Source organism: Asparagus officinalis, chromosome 8 (assembly GCF_001876935.1).
Source record: "Asparagus officinalis chromosome 8, Aspof.V1, whole genome shotgun sequence".
NCBI lineage: Eukaryota > Viridiplantae > Streptophyta > Magnoliopsida > Asparagales > Asparagaceae > Asparagus > Asparagus officinalis.
Genome location: NC_033801.1, coordinates 62,145,659 through 62,172,707, shown reverse-complemented (window position 1 = coordinate 62,172,707; position 27,049 = coordinate 62,145,659). Strand labels below are relative to the sequence as shown.

Here is a 27,049-nt window from a genome sequence, read left to right as displayed (position 1 = left end):
GACGCTGGGGGTTGGTGGTGGTGGGTAACGGTGAAGAGAGGGTTAGGGTTTCGGTTTGGGAACGGGTGAGAGAGGATGATGACTTCGGTGAGGATGATGACCGCCAGCAGGGGGGATTCGGCGACAGCGGTGGGGACCGGCGGTGGCGGAGTTGGTGGCGGTGGGGACCGTTGAAGAGAGGTTAGGGTTTTCGGTTTGGGAACGGGTGAGGAGGGGTGCAGGGTGGGTGAATACGGGGCTGGGCCTTAAATAGGCGTCTACAACTCCACGGGAGTTGAATCCCGTGGAGTTGCAATAAAAATTTTTACGAGAGTTGGCTCTCTAGAAAATGGACTGAAACCCATGGGAGTTCAACTCCCGTGGAGTTTTTAGTATGTTACAAACTTCACGCGAGTTGAGTTCAACTCCCGTGAAGTTTGTTTAACCAATAAAACTTCACGGGAGTTGAACTCTCGTGAAGTTTTAGAATTTTTTTTTAAAACCGACATGGTTCCAGCGTTAAGGCTGAAACCTGGTCGATTTTTGAAATTAAGTGCAAAATTGGTCGGTTTTTTAGGATTAAATGTTGAAAGGGGTTGGTTTTGAAAATTTGTCCGCTGGAAATACCGATGCTGAACCCGACCGGAATAAAGCCCTCAGTTTTGGGGCGATACCCTTCGTCTATGTTCTCCCGCTCTTTCCTCTTCCTCTCTCAACGTCAAACAAATCGATTGATCAATTAACCCGGGCAATATGAGCTACGGCTCCCCTTCTAACTCCGCGTCCTCATCGTCTTCCACCAAAAAAAGAGGCGGACCCCGAAACCCTAGCTCCAGCAACAGCAAGAAGAATCACTTCAAGCAATCTCCTTTCACCGATTTCGGAAGGTACTCATCTCAAACCTAACCCTAACCCTAACCCTAACCCTGATTCTATCACCAATCTGTTTCCTCCATCCAGTTACATGACCGAAAAGAACCGGAAGCTCAGGCAGCAGTTCGCCGCCGCCGTCGTTTCCTCTTCCTCTCTTGCCAGTGAAGATCCCGGCGGCGGAGGAATGGAAAAGGGAATCTTTCGCGGTGTCTCGATCTTCATTGACGGGTTCACAGTTCCGTCGAGTCAGGAGCTCAAGGATTTCATGCTGAAGCATGGTGGCCGGTTCGAGAACTACTTCTCGAGGCGCCGGGTGACTCATATTATTTGTAGCAACTTGCCCGATAGTAAAATGAAGAACTTTAGGTTGGTCTTTGGACTGGACCTTATTTTGAGATTGATTTGCTATTTGAATTTGGGAGGGGTGTGTGCTTTTGTTTCAGGGCGTTTAGCCGAGGGCTCCCCGTTGTGAAACCAGCATGGATTTTGGAATGTGTGGTAGCTAATAAACTCTTGAGTTGTAAGTTTTAACTCATGTTTCATTTGAGTGATCGCGCTTGTTTCAATTGTTATTGAAGATGACGGCTATAGTGGCTAGGGTTTGATCACACGCAGATGTAGGTCATATTCATTCCTCTCAATAAATTATCAAATAATCAAAGCTCTGTCATTCATCTCAAAGCTCTGTCATTCATCTCAAAGCTCTTCCATTCATCTCAGTGCTTACGATAAAAGAGCATTTGTAGACTCCTTGAGTTCCAATACAACTATGAGTCGACATGTCAACTGAATATGCGCAAACCTCGTTATTCAGAGTCTTGACTGCTAGAAATAGGCTCAGCCAATACAAAATATCACTCAACTAAACCAACATAACACGAGTCAATCTGAGACTAACTCTAATCCTCTTACTCCAAGATCCTCGTAGATAGGTATTGAAGTCTGGATCGCCATCATCTTCACTTTGTTGCTTTCTTCATTTGTCAACATGCTTTTGGTATTAGCAATGATATGAGCAAGCCAGAAGAATGATCTATATTTGTTCCTCGACTCCTTTAATCTTTTTGTTTTTTCGCTACCTATGCAGCCAACAGATGCTTATTGTTGATGGGATTTCTACCTTTTATATCGCTTTTGACATATTCTTCATATGAAAATAGGCCTACACAGCCCACTCCTATAAGGGAGGCTACTAGTTAGACGGTCAAAAAGTTATGATATAAGGTGCTTTAAAGGAACGAACTATGTCATCTGTCTATGTTAATTCCAAAGTCATATTCTATACTCTGTTCACTATATGAGACGGGGCACATTACATGTGGATGATCGTAGAATATGCAGTTATTGCTCGTTTTGATGCATAATTTTTCTTTACGTCTCATTTTATTGCATGTGAAATGTTTGGGTGTGTCAGATGATTCAAACAGGTTCACCCAATACGTCAAATACCAATTTTGTTAAACGACCAATTTGTTGCAATGCATTTGCTATTGGACTGTATGCTTAACTTGTGGCTTGGGATTTTGTACTTAAACTTTCCTCATTTTATTGCATGTGAGGGAGGAATGGGTGATGATTTAAACGGCTTTATCCAATACTTCAAATGGCACTTTACACAGATACGCAACACTTTCTGTTTGAATGTTGTAATGCATTTTGTATTAAAATTTGTGCTTAACTTGTTGTGGCTTGTGCTTTTCGTACTATTTTCCTTAGGGGTTCCTTACCAACTAAGCGAGCTTGTAAATGAGTCTGGCAAGCAACGGAAACTTTCTTCTTTCTTTACTCCCATAGACATCTCAAGTTCCATTGACGCTGATAATATTAAAGATCCCTGCACCAAAGTTGATGATGAAGACATGGATACAAGTATGAAATTATTGCCTCTAGGGGAGATCAGCCTTTCTAATTGTAATGGGGAAGATGATGCCGGATCTCTATGTTTTGGGCATGAAAGAGTTTATGAAGAGATAAACGCAGAAGCCAGATTTACTGACCTGGAAGATGAGCAGACTGTTGTAGAAGCATCAAGTGCTAGTCCCTGCAGGCCTTCAGATATGACTAGTGGTAGCTGCACGGATAACACTGCAGAATTTCTAGGTGCTTCCAATCATCATCACTCAACACTCGGGGGTCCAAAGTTTGTTGAAAACTACTTCAAGGTAGTCATATTGTCATCTTTGAATTTTCTTTTTTCTGAATTCTTTATTACTTATATTCGAAAGTTATACTCTTATAGTTTTGAGTTACTCTTCTAATATCAATTAAGAATGCTACTTGTTGCATGTGCAAATTCAGTAGGATGTTCTTAAAAAGGTTGACTGATTTTCTAACTATTTGCTTGTCCTATATTTGCTGTTAGTCGTACATCTTTATCGACCTGTACTACACTAAGTAAATGGGTAATTTTTTTTGTTAATTCACCCTTTGTCTATTCCCTCTTTCCTCTTCTAATAATCAAACAATAGTCTTAACAGTATTTACCCAGGACCTTCCATTGCATCGGCTGAGACGAAGGCAATACCCGTAGGATACAGCCTAAAGTAAAACAATCTTTTGGTAGTCTAGTTTATTGCACATCATTAACCATGTCAAATGAGTCAGCATAAGTATATTTAATCTTTGATTCTTTGATGTTACTCAGACTTTTTTACTTGAGGAATTCTTGCGATATCTAATCCTTTTGTCCTCCTCCTTTTCCTCTGCTTCGTCATGGTAGGCAAATAATTTTACTTACTTGATGGTTCTGAATTATTTGCACCTAATTTTGTGGGCAAAAATACCAAATTGGTATATTTTAATTAACCTTAGTGACAGTTTGGTATATATTTTTTCCGGTGACATATTGGTATATTATTTTTTCTCCGGCGATATATTTGTATATTATTTTTTCTCCGGCGACAAATGAGCCTCAAATTTGGCAGACCCAAATTTCTGACGAGAATTTTCACTTGACGCCTTACGTGATGCGAATGTGGCTGCCAGCGTGGCTCCCAGCGACAAGCAATTGCAACTAATCCCATCTAAAACCATCCCTTTCTCCATCATTCTCTCCATAAACCCAATAGCTTCATCTATCTTCCCACATTTCCCCAAGCTCTCCATTAATGAGCTACAAGTCACAACAGCTCTATCCTCATTACCGTAGTTGCATAAAGCTCCGACTAACACAAAGCAATCGAACCCATCAGACACCGCTCCTTTCGCTCAGAAACCCATCAAAATCTCGCACATTTCTAAAGCTCTCCCTTCTCTACAAAGCCCATTGATCAAAATCTTGCAAGTAGCCACCGAAAACGATTCGAGCTACCGATGAGGATGTTAAAAGTGTACACATTGGGCTTGACCCGATCTTGGATCATGGCATGGTATCATTGTAGAGCTTGTTGGTGTTAGTTGTGTTTGGCGAAGCTAGAGATGAGGAGGTTGCAGAGGGAGGGGGCAGGTCGAGAGTCGAGGGAGGATTTGAAGAGGTTGAAGGTCTTAGAGGCGTCGGAGAGGCGAGAGGAGCGAAGGAGGGAGGAGAGGAAGAGGTGGAGGAGGAAGGAGATTGAGGGGTTAAGGTTTGGAATTGGAGTTGATTTATGACGCTGGAAGCCATGTTCGCATCACTTGAGGCATCACGTGAGAAATTTCTCCGGAAATTCGGGTCCGGCCAAATTTGAGGCCCATTTGTCGCCGGAGAAAAAGTAATATATCAATATGTCATCGAGGAAAAAAACCAAAATGTCACTAAGGGTAAATAAAATATACCAATTTGGTATTTTACCTAATTTTGTGAGTACTGTTCTGATATGACGGATTTTATGTCCATTTTGGCTTGTGATATAATGACCAATTGATTCTATGTATCTTTACAAATCTAGGTATTCACCTATTAGGATATAAACCATTTCTTCTCTCTCTCTCTCAAACTTCCTTTCAGTTCGTAGGCTCTTAGCCTTTGTACAACAATGTCATGCACCTAAAGGAAACCCCTCTAGTGGTTCATGTTTTATATTCTTTATATGATCTCATTGTTATGATTGAATCTAAGCAGATGAACTTATTTGGGCTTTGGAATCCTTTGGTTCTAGATGATATGTTTGGAATGATGACTCAGTAGGATTAGCTTTAATGCCTCATTGGGTGTGGGACACTATTATCAAGCATCCATATCAAGCATCCAAGACACTGTCAATCCAAAGTGTTGCTACTCTTTATGAAGGTGTGCCAATAGTATGTGCATATGTATATAGTAAAAAAAACAAGCCATCAGTAGAAACAATATGGAGCTTCATATGATTTGGATTGATAGGTTTTTGATAGAAATGCCAATATTGAATTGGAAGGATGCTATAATATTGCCAAGTATTTGACTTGTGTTTTCCTGATTATTCTCTAAGTTTATGAGTATTTAATAAACTATTATGCCAACAATTGAGATCTTAAGGTAAATTGAGATCGTGCAGCACAAGTTAAATCTTATGGTGGGTTGAGATCCCATCCCTTCCCCAGACTTCTTATGGGGTTATGATGGTGCCACATTAGTGCGTGGAATAAACCAAAATAATTTTGGATCTATGTAGTACAAGTTCTGTTGTGTTCTAGCTTTATTGGTGATGCTAAAGGTGGTTCCATGAGAGTTTGGTGCTCAGAGGTTAGGCCAAGCTGCAATGCATCCCTTATGAATGGCAACCATGGAAGTTATGACAATTCAGTCAAGTAATCTGCCATGGTTATACTGATATGCAAGTTAATTCTATGCTTCCATATGGAGAATCAAATTGAAGAAAAAGGCTTTCATACAAATTTAGCTAGGTCTAAGGACTAATAAGTTGAGTGTTATTAAGATTAAATGTGAAATAACATTTCTTTTGCATGATGAAATTAGTGATTCATATGAAATAATCTGTTTCCTTGTTAAAGTTTTGATAAGTAAATTTAGAACTAGAGTATGGCAATTTAGGCCTTTTGAGTGAGAAAAGATGAAGAGTTGCCATTTTTGGATTTCTGGACCTAGGAATTTATGGAGATAAAATTAAATTTTGGGTACGCGGAATTTAGTCATTGATGATATAAATAGCAAAACGAGAAATTACTTGCACAAATTGATGCAACGAATGGGGTTAAGTAGGCTGAAAGAGAAGGAAAAGTAGTGTTAAAATGAGAATATGCATAGTGTCCGGTTAAAGGTAACATCTTCAACTTCGTTTTAAAAAGCATTGTGGGCACCAGCCTAGGCGACTGCTTAAACGTAAGCATTGTTTTAAATATCCCCGACATGGCCCGATATATCCCCCGATATATCCTTTTACAGGGCTTGCCGCAACCGATATGGTCTTTAAATATCCTTTACCGTTTTTAGCTATTTTGAATGATAAATCCCCGATATGGCCGATATATTAGCCGATATGTGGACCAATATATCTTTTTATATAGCTTGTTACAAAATAATATACCGTGTTTAGAATTTTTGGGTGAGATATCAAGATTTCCCCATTATATCAAATGACATTTTACCCTAAAAAAGCAGATCGAATGTTGCGACGTTGCTTTGCACTTTTGTTTGTTTTAGAAGGTTGATTAGTGATCCTAAGCATATATTATTCATATTTTGTATGCTTAAATTTCATTACATATGTTGAGCTTACATTTTAATGCATTATACTATGTATGCAAACATGCATTATGACATTCCGATATTTACCACATATCACCGATATTTCCCCGATATCCGCAATCCGATATGAATTTTGGTCATCCGATATTTCCCCGTTATCCGATATTTAAAACTTTGAACGTAAGTGATACCTAGGTTGTTCGTCTAAGTCTTGGGAGTGCCTACGGGAGAGCAGACTGCTTATGTGGACTATATGGTGTTGCTTATGTGGACTATATGGTGTTAGGAAGAGGTATATTGCTCGCTTAAGCATAATAATTGTTAAAGAGAGTTAGTCGGGTTAAAATGTACCGAAGATCAAAATTTTATGTCCAAGTCTATCTCAAGTAAAACGGTGGGGATATGATTTGAATCTTTAAAAATGATCCTTCCTCTCTCGATGTTAAAAATGTCTGTGTGTTGCTTAAGCATCCGCTTAGACTCCTGAGCGCTAGACGCTAGGTGTGACGCCTAGAAACGCCTAGCGTTCTCTAAAATATTGATCTTCACTAGGCAACAAATTTTTTATTCATAAAAATTTTCGACTCTTCATACCTTAAGAAACATAAACAAGGTCAGGTGGTGTCAACTCTACACCTTTAGGCCATTAAGCAATGCTACTTTTAAGTCATGAAATACCAAGAGCTATTATTAAAAAAATGAAATATTCCTAAATAGTTAAGATGAAAACACTTCTCATCACTACTGCATGAGTCTGAATATCAATTATAGCACATTATCTTCCTGTTGTCTTTGGGAAGCGATTATGAGTTGTAAATATTCCTTGTGACATAGTACCTGTTTAGATACTTTGGTGAATAAATTTGGTTTCGCTGATGGAGCTGGGAGTCAGATCCCTTGAAACTGTTCTGAGGTTTGGCTCGTCTGTATCCTATCATAGTGGTTAGTAGTAAACCTTAACTCTGTACTCCTTGTAACGTCTTCATATATATACACAGCTTCCAATTGGGTTTTACCTTAAACGAGATTCATGTTATGAACACCACTTGTTTTTATATCTTGGACTCTTCAAACGTAAATTCTTCTGATACATTGGCTGCTAGGACACGGGAAAGCACTCATGAGACTTTAATGATGCATCAAATTGTCCTACTTCTCATAATTTGTATTGATACTTTTACTTGAGGGAAGGCCAAATCTAGATTCCCCAAACTGTCTGGTAAAAATTTTCTTTAATTAAATTAATCTATAGTTGGCTGGTTTAAGTGGTTTAGATATGTTGAAATTAATTCTTAGGAAAACCAGAGACTCGATTCTAGAGCCCTATTGATATCTTATATTTATATTAATAGGAATTAAACACATGTTACATATTATTAGGAATATGCTGAACATTTTTTAGCATATTCCTTTACTCTCTCAATCACACCTCTAATATCTTTTACCCTCATATTCTTTGTATATTATTCTAAATATAACTATAACATATATATCTCCACAGTATATTTCTTCATACTCGCCCTCCAGCTGGAGTTTGTATCTGACCTTTTTGCAGTTATATTGATCTTCGTATCTTCCACTTGAATTTCAGATCAATTGATCCTCTCTCAGGTTCCACCAAACAAAAGCTTCCTTCCTGAATCCACCAAATAAATTATCCTCTCTAGGGATCCACCAATCAAATGATCCTCACGGGAATCCACCAAACAAATAATCCTCTCAAAGATCTAATAAACAAATGATCTTTCTCATGGATACACCAAACAAATGATCCTCTTAGGGTTTTTAGGGATTTGCCAAACAAATGATTCCTCTTTAGGGATTCACCAAACAAATGAAGCCAAGAGAATAATTTTCATCGAACAAAACTTCAAAACAAATTAGTGAAACAATCTCCTTCTAACCAATCCTCAAAATCTAGTAAACAAACCAACAAAACAATATTGTTCCGCATCAATCTCAAAATATATCAACGTAGCACCACCCTACCACCCTTTCAAACCAACCAAATGTCAAACAACTCTCCATCCTCAAACAAGCCAACCAGTACATAACAAAGTCCAAGTCCAATGTCAAAGATCAAAATAAGACAAATCACTTCAAAATCCAACTCTAACAAAATCCAAATAGAATCCATATTCAATCAAAATTCCTTTTTTCCTAGAAGACAAGTGGTGATGGCGGTGAAGGTTTCTAGAAGGCAAGTGGTGATGGCGGTGGTGTCTGACAAGTTGCGTAGGCGCTGTGAATGAAGGCAAATCGGGTGGCGTAAGTGACAACGAGAACATGTACACCGGGGACGATTACTGCTATCACTAATAATAATCTCGATCATTGACAAGTCCATCTAAAGCAGAGCGAACAAGAATCAACAGCATTTTTCACGGTGAATAGTAAAAGAAAGAAGGAAGGTAGGAAGGCAGCGGGAGAAGTTTGATGGTGACGGATTGGGGGGCTAGGGGTTTGCATGGATCCGATACGATGTTGAAATTAATTCTTAGGGAAACTCGAGACTCAATTCTAGAGCTTTATTGATATCTTATATTTATACTATTAGGAATTAAACACATGTTACATATTATTAGGATATGCTAAACATATTTTAGCATATTCATTTATTCTCTCGATCACATCTCTAATATCTCTCAACCACATTCCTGATATATTATTCCTAACATAACTATATCGTCGTAGATTTTCATGATATATTCCTTAACAAGAGACAATTATAACTTATCTACTGAATTTAACTAAACACGGTCTTTGTCTGGACTGCTGTAGTTTCCTCTTTTGTTGTTGGAATCTGTTGGAGATTGTAACCTCGGCTTGCAACACTGGTCGAGTAACAATGGTTGTTCTCATGGCTTTTGGAGTATGTTACAGAATTATATAAGTAGCAGAGACTTGGAAGAACCGTGATGTGTCAAGATATGGACCAGCAAAAGGTAGTACCCGTGTCAAGTGTTTATATGAAATTTAACAATATCTTTGTCAGTAGTTTCAACTATTGGAATAAAAAATTCTCATCTTGGGAAAGTTTGTTCATTTACTCTTTTGGGTTAAAGGAGGTATGTATAAAAATGATACGATGCTGAACTGAATCTTGCATATACAGCCTAGTTTAATTAGATGCAAGTTTGTTAGGCTACATTCTCCACATCTTAGTTTGTTTGTGTGCTGGATGAAGTTAGTACAACAGATTAACTAATTTGTTGTTTGTTATTATACTTCTGAAGCATGATAATGCAACAATTTGAGGAAAGATTGACATTCTCTCCTACTTTAGGTCTAGGTACCATTAAGGTATCTCATAAAAACTGTGAGCAGGTTATCTTTTTACGTCTGTTCCATGCTTGACGGGTTTATTCCTCTTTTGTATATCAAAGATCTTGAAATGAGTTCTGTAGTCTATAATTTTCTTTGTTTTGATGGGAACAGTTTGACATAACATGATCTATGATGTTTCAGGTCTTTATTTTGGTTACAGTGCAACTAGGATTCTTTTTAATTTTTTAAACATAAAATGGGAACACAAAAGTTTCTTTTTAATTTTGGTCATTTTGTTTTAGCTAACTATTAATGCTACAGAAGAATTGAGGTTGCCTATCTCCATATACCATGGATTATATCCATTTGATACTTGCAAAACCCATATGTACTTTCCATGTATTTTCTTATTTCTTGTCCTTATGATCAATTATTTTAATTAAGAACAATTTGGTTACACTGTTTTTTTTCTGTCACTATTTATATGAATCGTTTCAAAGCTTTAATCTCAGAATTTGAAAATGTAGAATTCAAGACTGCATTTCATTGGGACCTGGAGAAATCGGTATCGCAAACGATTTCTTGATAAGCTGAAAGGGGTTAAGCACAAAAATGCTAATGTGAATTCCATCTTTCTGGGGAAGAGAGCTTCAGTTATTCACATAGACATGGTAACCTTTCTTTCTAGCTTTGGGATACTTAGATATAAGTTCATGATACCGAAAATTATATTTCCAGTCTTCTTCAATATTTGAGTCCCCTTACTAGTTTTTATTTTCCCTGAAATTTTGGCTTGCATTTAGATTTGTTTTTTGAAGCAATCATTTACCTTTCCAGGACAGTTTTTTTGTGTCTGTTGTCATAAGGAACTATCCTGAGCTTGTCAATAAGCCTGTAGCAGTGTGCCACTCAGACAGTCCCAAAGGAACTGCAGAAATATCTTCTGCAAACTATCCTGCACGAGAATATGGTGTCCTGTATTTTTCCAATTAAACATTTTGGGGATTAGCATATGCCTTTTAGTCTTTGTATATATGATAACTGTGCAGCCTATTTATTTTCTTTCAGGAGTAAAAGCTGGAATGTTTGTTAGAGATGCCAAAGCTCGCTGCCCTAACCTCGTTATCGTGCCTTACGACTTTGAAGCATATGAAGAGGTTTTTTTTGGGGATTGTTGTTGTTGTTGTGGATAATAGTCTTATTTGAGGAATTGTTCTCTTTTTGTAATATGATTCTGTATAGTTATAGCTATTGTTTAGGAGAGATCTTCTCTAATTTTATACTTGCTAATTTTATCATTTTGTAGGTTGCTGATCAGTTCTATAGCATATTGCATAAACATTGTGACAAAATCCAGGTATTTCATACTAATTCCTAATTCTTTTTCTAATAATTGCAAAAAAGTTTAACCTCAGTAACTGGAAATCCAAGCAAGTGATTTATTATGTCCGTATAACTGTACCATTGCTTCTTTTGTTTATTTTTCATAAAATATTTGGTTGAAACTGTAGGCAGTAAGCTGTGATGAAGCATTTCTGGATGTCACTGAAGCCACTAATAATGAACCTGAAGACTTAGTACAAATGATAAGGAAGGAGATTGCTGAGACCACAAGGTGCACTGCAAGTGCAGGGATTGCAGAGAACATGCTCCTTGCCCGTTTGGCTACTAGATCAGCGAAACCAAATGGTCAATGTTTTATCTCATCTGAGAAAGTATGTTTCGTGTTTTGGCACTCTTTACATGTTATGCTCACCTCCACCTGTCAAATTTGAAGGCGATGCTTACCTAAAACTTATCTGTTTTTGTACCATTAACTTTCTTTTAAGCTTTGGTGATTTATTCATGGGATATGAGCATATGTGCTTAGTGTTCTTCTTCTTCTTTTAGCACTCGTGTAACCGTGTTATGTTTTTGAAACTCCATCAGTATTGATCTTAATATCTATTCTTTTCACTACCTGTCTCTAAGATGGTAAAGGAGGGTTGTCTTAGGTAGTTGATGGCTGACATGAAACTTTGGGATCTATGTGAAATGAATCCTAAAGGTTTAGAAATCATTGTTTTTCCCCATAACGGTCATTACATTGTTGCCAACTGGAGCGATGATAAGTGGGATATAATATATTTCTCGGGTGTTTCCCGACAATGACACATAGGACCACTTCATCTTTGTGCAATTATTGACAAGCAGGGGTAGTTAGGGTTCGGTAAGTATCACATGAACCAGCAATATGGTGCTAACTAGTCAGAGAGCAGTCTGATTAGAGGGTTATAGCCATAGGAGAGTAAATTAAGAGTCTTATGTAAGAGAGTAGGATTAAGTTAGCTGCTTGATATGTATAATGATGGAGCTTCTGCAATTAACGGTTTGAAGAAATATTAATGTAATTTGTTTGCTGGAAAAGAAATGGATATTTGTGTTCTAAGGATATTGAAAATATTGGATTTAAATTTTGTACACAGGAAAACAGAGGAGTATCAACATGGCGGAAATACTTTTTGGTAAAGTACTAAGGAGAATATGATAGATATAAAAAGAGTTGGTGAAGTACTAATGAAGCTTGATTAGGAAAAGACATGACTGATTATTGGTGCTTCAACACAAGTATATTACATGAGAAATGCGAAAGTGTTTTTGGAGCACATGCATGAACTAAATCAAAGAGCCTCACGAGGAAAGCATTGTTTGCGGGGAACATCCCTAAATATAGTAGAGTACAAAACGATGCATGAAGGTGATCGTTAGAAAGGAAAGAATGAAATGAGAAGGGCACATGATGGGGATCAGACTAAGAGGACTACAACCCGAAAAGATTTGGCATGAACCATTAGAAGTTGGTAAGGATTTGAAAAGATCGTTCAATGGTGTTGGATCGTTGAAGGGGATGATTGCGACTGACACGGAGATCAATCTAAAGGTGAGGTACTGTTCACACGAACAGAAACAACGAGATACTATTCTACTGTTCTGTTCACTTGAACAGTAACACGATTTTCCCCCCTAGAGGGAAGGCAGCAGATTGATTTGGTGGATTATGTTTGTGGAGAAGATGATTTTGGATCTAATGAAGCAAATAGAGATAAGTTGGTTAGGCCGGATTCACTCTCTTGGCACCTTATTGTTGGTTTCAAAGAGTTTCTCAAAACTCAATTTTCATAAATCAATTGTCTGTTCTCAAAAGAAACAATTACACTTGTTTATAATAGAAATCCAATGCCGAAAGTTAGAAACAAATATCCTTCTTAACTAAAATCTCAACGATATATAACTCTTAACTGAAAATCAAACCTAAAATATCAACCATGTTATCCTAACTGAAAAGATAAAACAAAATATCCGAACTGCTTTTTCAAATTGACCCAAATCATATCTTGGAGGTTGTTGTCCTTCATCAAGACATAGAGGTCATGGAGTAGAAAATGAAGTGGCAGCAATGCGACATGATTTAATGATGGCACATAAATGTTTGAAGAAGGGAGACGAATCTTTGATATCTTTTAAAGGTGGATCAAAAAACAGTAAAGTAAAGTTTTTACTCGAAGGATAGATAATCAACTATACCAGGAGGGGTTGACAAAACTTTGTCCATTGGTAGCATTAGAGATATGCTGCTTTACATTAAAAGGTGAAGGACTATAATGAGTGGGAAAGAGCTAAATGGTGGAACTTAAAAATCATAGAGCTTGATGCATTTTGAAGATGAACTGATAAAGAAGGTGATGGAAATATATAGATAGGATTAGTAGTGTTTGATATCAGCTAAAGATTGATATTGTTAGAATTAATATAAAACTATAATCCTTGATCCTCACCATAACTTCGGAGTTTTGATGTAATGGTTAGAGGAACTAAATTTAAGATGGAATCAGAGCAACCCAGGTTCAAATCCCATCGGCCACGAATTAAATGCGAATTTTCTAAAAAATGACACCGCTACGTGAGTCCAGTTTTCGACCCATAAAAAAGGGCGCTCGACTTGCCGGGGCATGTTAGAATTAATATAAAACTATAATCCTTGATCCTCACCATAACTTCGGAGTTTTGGTGTAATGGTTAGAGGAACTAAATTTAAGAGATATAACCAGAGCTATGTATTTATGTCGAGATGGTAGCTAAAGGTTGATATGACTAGAGATTTGTATTTTTGTCGAGAAGGATTGAAGAGAAAACTAATGCTGCAAAATATAGGATTGACGTTAAACACTTATCCTTTTGCTTTTCAGATGCATTTACTATTGGTATTGAGTATGTAGTTTTATAGTGCATGTTTTTTGCTCCTATAAGAGTCTTATGTAAGAGAGTAGGATTAAGTTAGCTGCTTGATATGTATAATGATGGAGCTTCTGCAATTAACGGTTTGAAGAAATATTAATGTAATTTGTTTGCTGGAAAAGAAATGGATATTTGTGTTCTAAGGATATTGAAAATATTGGATTTAAATTTTGTACACAGGAAAACAGAGGAGTATCAACATGGCGGAAATACTTTTTGGTAAAGTACTAAGGAGAATATGATAGATATAAAAAGAGTTGGTGAAGTACTAATGAAGCTTGATTAGGAAAAGACATGACTGATTATTGGTGCTTCAACACAAGTATATTACATGAGAAATGCGAAAGTGTTTTTGGAGCACATGCATGAACTAAATCAAAGAGCCTCACGAGGAAAGCATTGTTTGCGGGGAACATCCCTAAATATAGTAGAGTACAAAACGATGCATGAAGGTGATCGTTAGAAAGGAAAGAATGAAATGAGAAGGGCACATGATGGGGATCAGACTAAGAGGACTACAACCCGAAAAGATTTGGCATGAACCATTAGAAGTTGGTAAGGATTTGAAAAGATCGTTCAATGGTGTTGGATCGTTGAAGGGGATGATTGCGACTGACACGGAGATCAATCTAAAGGTGAGGTACTGTTCACACGAACAGAAACAACGAGATACTATTCTACTGTTCTGTTCACTTGAACAGTAACACGATTTTCCCCCCTAGAGGGAAGGCAGCAGATTGATTTGGTGGATTATGTTTGTGGAGAAGATGATTTTGGATCTAATGAAGCAAATAGAGATAAGTTGGTTAGGCCGGATTCACTCTCTTGGCACCTTATTGTTGGTTTCAAAGAGTTTCTCAAAACTCAATTTTCATAAATCAATTGTCTGTTCTCAAAAGAAACAATTACACTTGTTTATAATAGAAATCCAATGCCGAAAGTTAGAAACAAATATCCTTCTTAACTAAAATCTCAACGATATATAACTCTTAACTGAAAATCAAACCTAAAATATCAACCATGTTATCCTAACTGAAAAGATAAAACAAAATATCCGAACTGCTTTTTCAAATTGACCCAAATCATATCTTGGAGGTTGTTGTCCTTCATCAAGACATAGAGGTCATGGAGTAGAAAATGAAGTGGCAGCAATGCGACATGATTTAATGATGGCACATAAATGTTTGAAGAAGGGAGACGAATCTTTGATATCTTTTAAAGGTGGATCAAAAAACAGTAAAGTAAAGTTTTTACTCGAAGGATAGATAATCAACTATACCAGGAGGGGTTGACAAAACTTTGTCCATTGGTAGCATTAGAGATATGCTGCTTTACATTAAAAGGTGAAGGACTATAATGAGTGGGAAAGAGCTAAATGGTGGAACTTAAAAATCATAGAGCTTGATGCATTTTGAAGATGAACTGATAAAGAAGGTGATGGAAATATATAGATAGGATTAGTAGTGTTTGATATCAGCTAAAGATTGATATTGTTAGAATTAATATAAAACTATAATCCTTGATCCTCACCATAACTTCGGAGTTTTGATGTAATGGTTAGAGGAACTAAATTTAAGATGGAATCAGAGCAACCCAGGTTCAAATCCCATCGGCCACGAATTAAATGCGAATTTTCTAAAAAATGACACCGCTACGTGAGTCCAGTTTTCGACCCATAAAAAAGGGCGCTCGACTTGCCGGGGCATGTTAGAATTAATATAAAACTATAATCCTTGATCCTCACCATAACTTCGGAGTTTTGGTGTAATGGTTAGAGGAACTAAATTTAAGAGATATAACCAGAGCTATGTATTTATGTCGAGATGGTAGCTAAAGGTTGATATGACTAGAGATTTGTATTTTTGTCGAGAAGGATTGAAGAGAAAACTAATGCTGCAAAATATAGGATTGACGTTAAACACTTATCCTTTTGCTTTTCAGATGCATTTACTATTGGTATTGAGTATGTAGTTTTATAGTGCATGTTTTTTGCTCCTAGTATCTTACTAGTTGAGGTACCAGAAGTGATAAATCCAACACAGATTTTTGAGCCTCTGGACAGATTCTAATTGATTATTATTTTATCATACAACTTCAGATATTATCCAATTTAATTTTTTTCAAAGCCAAGTGTCCAAGGATTCCTCCAATTCATCACAATCAACTACAACAACAACAATAACTAAGCTTTTGTTTCAAGTTTTGATCATGAGTTACATGAATCCTTCTCCAATTCAGGGTTCTTAAGGCCATATCCTTAATCAAACCAACCAATATCATATTCGAAAAAACTTGTTATGAAAAACTTCTAATGATTTGACCAATAAGGATGCAGATATCTCTCTGAAGCAATTCCCAGCTATGAGCAACTCCCAACTAGGCCCAAAAACCACATAAATTTTTTATATAAGAGGATTATCTACAATCTCAAGAATAAAACCAATTCTTGTTCTATCTGAATTTAGAAGTGATGTTGCTTGGAATCTTACTTTTCTTTGCGTCAAACTTTAACATGTTTTGCAATTGTTAGTCACTTCTCTATGAGTTGGTGCCATGTATTGGCCAGGGAGGGAAACTCTAAGCAATTTGGATTTTGTAACTCCAAGATTTCTCTAATCATGCAATTTGGCAGAGAAGTTGCCACTTTCAAGATTTATTGGACCCTAATTGAAGTTAGCACCTTAAGCTTGAGCTATTAATGCTTGGCCTCAAGCATGGGGTTTGTTTGCTGCACTAGTGTGTCTCTCTTGGGCCCGTATTTATGTGTTTATGGTTCAACATATGATTGGTTCTGACAGGGGCCCACTTAGTCACAGAGAGGTCTTTTGATTGTTTAGCTCAAGCTAGTGTTGGGTGAATGTTTGCACTCTTTGGATTTGTTTTCTTTTTTACTACTTTAAGAACTGAGACGAAATTTGGGGCTTGTTTTAATTAACTGACGGACAGTGCAAAAACCTCCTTTTTAGCATGAAGTTGGACGGAGGTCATCTTCAGTTCTGTTAAAAATATATAGCAGATATCTTGCTTTGATTTATTGTGCAGTCAAATTTACAAAAAGAATCAGTTTATTAATTGGTTTCAATATTGTTTCTTTAATTTCTGATCGATTTCATGCATAACATGTCATTCAGTGTTTCACTTTAATTTTACATCCACATGTTCAAAGACTTAGGCAGCCCCTTGTTCATTGTAGTTTTCCAATGTTAATTTCCAGTAATTCAATTTGCACTGAATCTACTATTTAAGATCTACTTTTTCTATATATTAAAAATGTTTTGACTGCTTAAATCTGTTTGTTGGTCTTTTCTATTTTCCTATATATTTACTAGCTAAATGATGCAGTGTGATTTGATTAGTCATGTACTTTGGAGTAATCGAATTCTCATTTCTGTCAGGTTGATGGCTATCTGAAAGATCTTCCGGTCAAAGCACTTCCAGGCATTGGACACTCACTAGGAGAAAAGATGAAAAGCAGGCAAATTCATACGTGTGGTCAGCTTCGCTTGATTTCAAAGGTTTCTTCACATTATCTAGTAATGGGTCTCTCTATCAGGCCTTCCGATATTATTTGGGTGTATTATTAGTCTTTTTTTTATGTGACTTTGAAAAAATATTCCATCAATTCTTTTAACCTTGCTGTGTACCTCCTTAGCCCCTTAAATGTTAGGACTGCTACAAGACTAGAAGTTATTTAACAGCTGGATTTGTGTAAATAAGCGTTATTTATTTTTTCTCCTTAATTTTGGATGTAATTTTTTATATTTCAACTTTTTGTTGAAGTATAAACAAAACCCTTCTTTCTTTCTTTTTCCTTTTTGACTCCATGGCTTTGTTTTTCCTCTTTTATCCTGTCCCCTTTGCTTCAGATACAACAGTAGCTAGTTATTCGTCTGAAAAGACAAACAAGTTTGTGCTTTCGTACTGGTTCTAGTCCTTTCTTCCAGGTTAAAGAGCATGCTCTAGCAAATCAACTTCTAACTGTCTCTTGTTTCTTTCTGTTGACCAATAATTTCCTTGGTTTTGTGTGCTGCATGGAAATGTTTTGTAGATACAACTCTCTTAAACCCCATCATGCTATAGTCACCATTAAATCCTTTTCCTTTGAAGGGATCAGCAGAGGTGCACTGGTGTAATATAACACAGAGTTCCCAACCAGGTTTCAACCTGACAACATCTAAACTGGTGTCAGATTCTTGGCCATTGATACTGTGAACGAGAGGGAGGAAAAATTACCTTGTTGGTCATGCTGTTTATGCTTGTATAGTCAATAGCAACAATCTGAAAGTTTCCTATACCAAGAAACAGAAGAACAGAGATGGTTGACAGATTGATTTGGGGAATCATGGAACTCAAAGGACATAAGCAAATGCACCAATGTCCCACATCAAGCATACTCTCTGAAATACATATTTTGGAAACAATGTTTTTAGAAAGCGGTTTAGGCACCTGCTAGGCCTAGGAGGTACCTAGGCCTTGCGCCTAGGTCTTGGGAGTATCTAGGGAGCGTGGGCCACTTACACGGACAACACTGCTTAGAGCTTGATTTGCTCCGTTGACACCTCCACATCTTCTGACCTCTTGTCTCCGCCACCGACTACAAACACCTCTGACCTTTAGCACAACCTCCTCCACTGCCACTTAAACAAAAAAAAAAAGAAACCCGCCTAAGCCCCATTTTGGAGTCCGCATAGGCGCCTAGGCTCTAGGTGCGCGCCTAGGAGGTGTCTAGTGCTTTCTATAACCTTTGTTTGGAAATCAAGAATCATGGTTGTAAAAAGCGCAGTTAAAAAGCTCCGCTTTAGCTGAAAGAAACCAATGGTCAGTTTGCTTCAACCAAAGGCTATAGTAAAAAGTGTTGTAACACTTAAGTAAAGGGTCCCACCGGCCTTCAAAAGCTTATTTGTTAAACATTTAATAATTTTCATCTAAAGCTTTATCCCATTCTTTTTTTTTCAAATTTCTTGAAATTGAGTTTGATTGTTGTATTGATACTCATTTCTTTCTTCACCTTTCTAAATTGTAGGTAGATTATTTTTGCTTTTGTAACATGCTTAATGAATATTGTATTTCACAAAGATTACTTATTTAAAAAACTTATTTTTTATTATTGTGCCTTTTTTATTTCTTAAATTTCATTAGTTTTCATGCTTCCATGCTTCGTTCTTTTGTGCTCACATGTTTATAGTTAGCATATGTGACCTTTGGTATTGACAGATATTTTCTTGACCTAGTAATTTTCATTTTTCAGTTTGTTTAAGTATGTAAATTAGTATATTTGATAAAGTACATTGTGGTAACTACGTCCTATAATTGTCTTCTGAGGTATTCATGGGACTTTATTATAGGTCTTTGAGATGCTTCAAATACATTATTTATTGTTGCCTATGAATTTGAAACATGAAATGTCTTCCTTTTTCTACTTTAGAGTCTTCTCAAAATTTGTTGTTGTATTTTCTTCTGTTTCTTGTTATTTTAATTTTAAAAATATCCTTTTTTGCCACTAAAGGCGCGCTAAAGACTAAGCAAAACCTTGCTGCTTTGCTTTGCTTTCTGCTTTTCACAACATTGCAAAAGGTTGGTGATTGTTCTGCTCGTGTCTGTACTTATCCTTGCTTGAACTAGAGTATCTTATTATTCTGAAGAATGATTTATGATGTACTACATAGATGATCCAATACTTTAGGTCTGACAATTTCAGAGCTATTATTCTCTGTTTAGTTCTCATTTATTAACTTATGGGTAGAAGGCTAAGTATAATATAGTGTGTGGTCTGTTCCATTATCAATGGACAGTCAATTAGAAGTTTGTAGGCGGATGATCAATAATCATAATCTTTACTTTGTTTATTCCATTAAATCAGGCTGGCATCTAAGTAGGGTCGCTGCTGAATGCTATACAAAGCTTTATCTGGTTTGAGATGGTTATTTATGTCCTTTAGGCAGGATTGATCTCATAGAACCTTGTTGTACATAAAGATCTCAGTGGTTTACTGTCTATGACAAAGATGCTATTTCGAAAAAGAGGATAAGTTTTTTCTGCATCATGCAATGATACATCCAAAAAGATAGATGAGAAGATGTGAGCTGAAGAGATATGACTATTTTTTTCTACGCTTTTGCCATAGCCAAATAATATGTGGATATGCAGATTGGAGAAACTTCTGAATACCGACTGTAGTAGTTTTAGTCTAATGAGTTGTTGTTGATTGGAACATGCTTGTTAGATATGCTTATGTTCTCATCTTGAATTCAATACTTATTTCTTGCAAAACTGCTTAGTCAGGTATTCTTCTGGGCTAGTTTTTTCAAGCTGAGTTGCTATACTGGTAGATTATTATGGTTGAGGTTTGCTTCTGATTGAATGTATCTAAGGGCTTAAATGAAAGAGTCAACGCTATTGATCAACTCTATTGATCTTTCTTATGTGTGTCTCCTGTGTATGTGTTGTCTCTCTTTTTCCTTCAGATATATGGCTTACAAGTCTTTAATCTAATTGAGCTTTTGTCTACATGTTCCTTAGACTTAAGGGTTTCACTTTTTGCATCCTGTCTCCTAAGCTGCCAAGGATTTATTTTTTTCTAGTCAAATATGACGTGATGGCACTGTAGGAATGCTTCAAGTAGGAACTTTATTTTGGATGTTTTCTATAGTTCCATATTTTGTAAGCAGCTGGTGTTCTTGCTGAATGTGCTCGTCGGTCTTGTTACCTTGATAAGATTTTTGTCTGAAGCTGCAGGTTTAACTTATATCTCTATTGGTGTTATTGATGCATCTGAACCCAATTAAATAGGGCATGTAAATTTCTCTTTGTATATGATTTTACACCTCATGAGTGATACGTTATCCTTCTATGGAAATTAACTGCTGATGAGACCTAGAGAACAACTCTTGATGAGCAAAGCGAATGTAATTTGTGGTTGTAATACTTTTTCTTGGCTATTCATTTGATGCTATTTATTATATCAGTTTGCCTTATCAGAAAAAATGCCTTGTCTATGGATTTCATATACCTATATGAAATCTAATCCATTCATTACATTTTATCTCCATTTTAGGAAACTCTTCACAAGGAGTTCGGCACAAAGACCGGTGACATGCTGTGGAATTACTGTAGAGGGGTAGATAATCGTGCAGTTGAAGCTGTTCAGGTTTGACATTAGATTCTACATAATTTGTAATCCATGATAAAAATGTGATTGGTCTATATGGTTTTTCTTCAAAACCTCATACTGCTTTCTCTAAAATCACGTTTATCTTAGTTGAGATGACATAGTTTAGCTGAATGCATAGCTGCATGCAAATCAAGGATTCATGTAGTTGTTGCCGGCAAAATTCGGATAAAGGAATTGTGGTTGCAGTGCTGCTCATTTTTAAATGGGCTTGTATGTCTATTTATGTCAGCATTCGTTTTGTGAATTCTATATATATATAATTATATTAAAAACTTTGTAGGGTAGAAAATTTGGAAGAAAGGAGGAAAGTGTCCTTCATTCCACTAAAGACATGGGGGCAATTTTGTCATTCTAGATGAATATTAAATTCTTCACACTTCCCTATGCATTATCCTTCTCTCATACAAAATTAATTCAAATCACTTAAGCACATTTCCGCTCTAACAAACACAATTAAAACTTTACAAAGTAATCATTTTGTAAGGATATCCAAGTCGATTAAGTCTTTGTGCAAGGTAAATGTTTCATTAAAAATTAAAACTAAAATAAAATAACGCATTTACAATTGTTAAATGCATGAAATTTCAAGCTTCATTTTTCTTGTTCAATGTATAGTTTTCACGATAGAATACAATAACAGGCAAGAAGTGCTCAAGTATATTGCATAAATCGTTGAAAGTTAGAAATTTTAGAAATAGAAGATGATAGACTCGAAGTATAAATTAAATAGTATAACATTGACATTTATAATTATAAATAAATGTTGATCATTGACATTTATAATTATAAATCCATGTTGAAAGGATTGATAACACATAATATAATGTTCCACCTATTGTTAAGGTCAAGCGCAAAAAATGCGAAATAACATAACACATAACGTAGGTTTCATGTTTTTTGATTTAAATATTTAATAAATATAATATAATGTTCTACCTATTGTTAAGGTCAAGCGCAAAAAATGCGAAATAACATAACACATAACATAGGTTTCATGTTTTTTGATTTAAATATTTAATAAATAAATAACATTAAGAAAGATATTAATAAATAGAATCATCACATTTTTCAAATAAAACATCACAATTTCTCAATAGAAATATGTCAAAAATGCTGAACAACCAATCTAACAGCGAATCTAAAAGCACACATGTATTTCAAGTTAAAAAAATAAAAATAAAAATCAAAGAGAACACTCAAGTCTTAAGAAATATCGAAGGATATGATGTGTAAGCTAAGACCTCTCAATAGCTTAAAGCACAACCATAGATATTTTATATATGTTCTTATGGTTTAGTTTAAAAGATATAAAAATTGTTCATAATAACTTTAAGAAGTAGGGACAACATTTCAAAATACAAAAAATATTTTAATATAAGTTCTTTAATTTAATATAAGCTCTGCAGATTTATTAACAAGTATCATAGAATTTCAATTATATAATCACCTAATTTACATCTTGTTCATAATTTCATATTCGGTTTATTAGCCACACATAATTTGACAAACATAATGATGTCACTAAAATAAACAATGAAGGCTTAACAAACAACTCAAAAGTAATTACGTAACTACTTCAAGTTTTAAATAAGGAGTAACCCTCAGGTCTTTATAATAAACTATACTGCGATAAGTGAAGTTATATTGAGATAACGTAGGTTATATCCAAGTAACGTAAGTTATATTCAAATAACACATTCTTCCTTTATATATAAAGAGAAATTGGTGGAACTTCTAAGGGCACAAAACATGAATGCGGCATATCATAAATACCCATCCATCCCTCTATCCTATCAGAAGATGACATGTGGATATTTAATCTTACTCATCTAATTAAAACTATCCTTAATTAAAAAATTCTATCAAATATTTTGTAACCCTTATTAGATTATAATTGTCTATAATTAAAAAAATTCTCATAACCATATACTTAAGTATAGAGATTTAAGAAAAACTCATGTAGAGAGTAGCTTTACATAAAATCATGGGTTTATTTTAGAAAACCCTCTTCAACTATGGGGGTGTCTCAGAAAACCCCCCTAAACTTTTATTTTGAGAAGGCCCACCTTATGCTTGAGCATATCGTAGATAATTCCCTCAACTATGAAAATTTGAGATAACCTCTCTGAACTTTTCTCACTTAATCCCCTTAAATATGAGGTGTGTCTCAGAAGCCCCATTCAACTATTTTAATTTGAGAAACCCCCCAAGTTTGAACCTATTTTAGATTACCTCCCTCAAGTTTGAAAATTTGAAAACCTCATTTGAACTTTTCTCACTTTACGCCTTGAAAGCTAACATCGTTAGGTCTAGTATGTCACATGACAAGTAGGTGACTAAGAAAAGACAATATCCCTCGATCATAAAAGATTACTCTTATTTTTTTAGTATAAGAGAGAGGAAAAAGACATTGTAAAAGATCTTTTTTTATCGGTTGGCGGTTTCTTTGTAACTAAATGGTTTAATTTTTAAAAGAGTATTTTAGTTATTTTACATTTTGAAGTGATGTCTAGGGGTTAGGTGAGAAAAGTAGGAAATATTAGAGGGTTTTTTGAGTCACTCCATAGTTGAGAGGGTTCCTCAAAATATTGGGTGGGATTATCGATAATATGCCCTAACTAAAGGGATATTCCCGAATGAAAATAGCTGAGGGGGCTTTTCTGGGACATCCACTATAGTGGAGGGGGATTTTTTTAAAATTAACTCTAAAATTATATATGAAAAATCATACATGAGCCAACTTATATTTAAAGTTGATGAATTGGTCTTCCTGAAGTGGTTAAATTTTTTTGTTATTTATTGATTTGATATCCAGTTTTTATTGATTTTTATAAAGAGGGGTTATTGGTGCACTCTATCTCTCTTTAAAATAGTAATAGAACACAATACACAATAAAAACATGTAACATGTAAAGATATATAAAATTAAGAAACCTTCCTTTTATAAAAATATTTTATGAGGTACGTAAAAATAAACAAATCATTTACACACATTACCTGAAATATTTATTTCGAATTCTCCCTACTTTTATCCTATTTTTTCTAATAATTTGATTGTAATTCTAATGATTTTTTTAAGATTATTCTAGGAATAAATATTTTATTTGATTCTTAAGATTATTTTTATGGATACTTTAAAACTACAGATAATTTTTTAATTAAGTTGAATTCTAATGCAAGCATAACAAGATTGTGGTTTAACCGTTAGATTGTTTTAGACTAAATCAATATGTGAAGGCCTTATATCTCATTTAACTGTGACGTTTTATTTGACTGCTTCATGTTGCAGGGTTTAACTCAATATACTATTTAGTTCTATTAAATCATAAAAGCTTTTTATAATAAAATGCCAACGTAAGATGACGTCGCTGGCTGGCTAAATCTTTGTAATTCTTACATTAAAGAGGTATTTTCGGTGTTTTGATCACACAAGGGGCACTAAAATTTTGATATTTTTTATTTTTTAAATATTATAAAAATGAAGGAATGTTACAAAGTAGAGTTTGCTGGTTAAACTATCTAATTTTGAATTAAAAATTGTAAAATAAAAATTTTCCATGCGTTCATTCGGCAAGATGACTTTTTCTTTTTTCTCTTTTTATCTTAGAATATCGTAAATAAAGAGGAATATTGTAAAAGAGAGGTTAGTGGTTAAACTATCAAATTTTGGATTTCAATTTTTAAAATAAAAGTTATCCACCCCCTTATTTTGAAATTTTCCCAAGTTCCAAACTGTTTGAAGAAAAAGCTCTAGCTCGGATTATCTAATTTGCAATAATGCATGTGCTATAAGTCATGGTATAAGCCATTGGTATGCTCATATCCAAAAAAATGGAGGATATATAAAAAAAAGAAAAGGAAAAGCAACAATTAAAAAAAAATCTGTTCAATTCAATTTAGTAGCACATGCATATGACTAAAGTAGAAAACCGTAGAGACCAAATAAATCAGATATTAAAAAAATCATACCCCTAGCCTTCCAAGCTAATGATGCATATTCAGTTCACGCTATCTACTCCATATTACTTATTCTATGTGTAAGACTCACTTGTACAAGCACAGGAAAAATACTTGTATTATATGGTAGTTATTATGTATTCAAGTTATTTTAATAGGTTGCATAATACTTAAGATCTGTTAGGTTACATAACGCAACATAGCGAGTTATGTAGCAGGTTCTTTTTTTTCAACTATGTTATAAATTAAAATAGATCTGATATCATAAGGTAAATAAAAATCTAGCTTATAACTGTACTTTTTTTTATTCTAACATAAATTTTAGAAACATAATTTCTAATATTTGCACGTGGATTTGCATGTGCAAAGTTGCTAGTTCTATTTGATGATTGTTGTAGTTCTTGATTTTCTTGATGACAATAAGCATTGATATGTACATATACTTAGTCATTACATCCAATGACAAGTATTCTCTTGTATTTTCTTCTCAATGCAAATTAAGTGTCTTAGCATCCTATGGGGTTCCACTGGAGCCCATGGGTCAATGGCCTAGTCAAAATGGCAAACCCTTTTGAGTTGTCAATGGCTACCTAAAACAACATCATAACTAGGTTGGTGTACAGCTGAATTTGCCCATGGTGCAACTTGCTTCATTTCCCATTGCAGATCTCTAATAGTATGCGATGAATGAATCATTTAAGCGTAGAAAACTTATGTCATACAGTCTTGATCCTTGTAAATATATATAGACAAATAATATCCAGTATTAAAAGTTTTATACAACAAAGTTCAATAGCTAACCATTGTACTCATGTATCTCATCCATGCATTTGATGAAAATTGATTATCATAGATGCTGACGAAGAATTTCTAATATCTTTTGTGTATACAATGACATAATGATCAATTTATCAAATTAATCCAAATAAAGACTTTTTAATGAACAATCCCAATGTCAACTTTGGACGATTGTAATATATTAATATGTCCGAAATCATGGAAACAATAAATTACAAAATATGATTCGTTACTTATTGACTAGTGACTACAAATTAAATCCAACATTTATTGTGGCTATAATAACACCTTTAGGCTTTGGTTGAATTTCTAAGAGTACAAATAATAATGAGTCATTGTTTTAGGAAGTTATAGTTTGACCCTGTAGATACTTTGAAATGCAATGTGCTTCCTACTTTTTAAAACACTAGTATAGTGCACGTGCGTTGCACGTGGTATATGGCTATATCAAAATAACTAAAAGAATAATATATAGATATTGAATGAACGTACTAATAATATAATGTATTTATGTTTTTCTCTAGTGTAATATTCTTCTTAAAAAATTTATCATTTTAATAAATATCTTGAGTATCATACTAATATTTTATTCGTGCATTCAAACTTGTTCGTGGATTCGAAGATTGTCCGTTGTGGATTCCGAGGTTACTACTTCCCCGCTGCGTCAATATGTATGAGTAATAAATTAAATATATGATAAATAATTATAATATAATTATATAATATTATGATATTGTAAGGAATTAAACTAAATTATAATATTGAATTATATTAAATCATTAATTATGATAAGTAATTATATTAATACCTGTAATATTTATATGATGTATTTCATCATATATAAAAAATGGATTAGATAAGAAATTTTTTATAACAATAATAGATCTTACAAAGCGATAAATAATTCCATAATTGATTCGTATATTTCATGGACGTAATCAATCAATCAAACAAAAAGTAGGATTGTGGGCACAAATAAATAAACTACATAAGAACGCGTAAAATTAAAAGTACCTATTGAATTCATAACATCAAAACTTTCAAATTAATATAATAATACCCAACACCATCACCAGATTTCTCACTTTGCACCAAAGAATTGTTAGATCCAACGCATACCAGATGGT

The 27,049-nt window shown here is 34.9% G+C and overlaps 1 protein-coding gene across 3 annotated transcripts in view; it reads left to right on the top strand.

Moving 5' to 3' along the window:
• LOC109851593 (DNA repair protein REV1) overlaps window positions 588-27,049 on the top strand; it is a 70,856-nt gene continuing 44,394 nt past the window's right edge. For 2 of the 3 annotated variants that reach the window (XM_020421812.1, XM_020421815.1), the window contains exons 1-11: window positions 588-866; window positions 940-1,218; window positions 1,275-1,372; window positions 2,569-3,014; window positions 10,249-10,392; window positions 10,559-10,691; window positions 10,790-10,878; window positions 11,028-11,078; window positions 11,233-11,436; window positions 17,392-17,511; window positions 21,051-21,143. In XM_020421812.1, the coding sequence (XP_020277401.1) occupies window positions 733-866; window positions 940-1,218; window positions 1,275-1,372; window positions 2,569-3,014; window positions 10,249-10,392; window positions 10,559-10,691; window positions 10,790-10,878; window positions 11,028-11,078; window positions 11,233-11,436; window positions 17,392-17,511; window positions 21,051-21,143 (1,791 nt within the window). In that variant the 5' untranslated portion in view covers window positions 588-732. The remainder of the gene's footprint in view (window positions 867-939; window positions 1,219-1,274; window positions 1,373-2,568; window positions 3,015-10,248; window positions 10,393-10,558; window positions 10,692-10,789; window positions 10,879-11,027; window positions 11,079-11,232; window positions 11,437-17,391; window positions 17,512-21,050; window positions 21,144-27,049) is intronic. The other variant, XM_020421813.1, reaches the window with a different exon arrangement.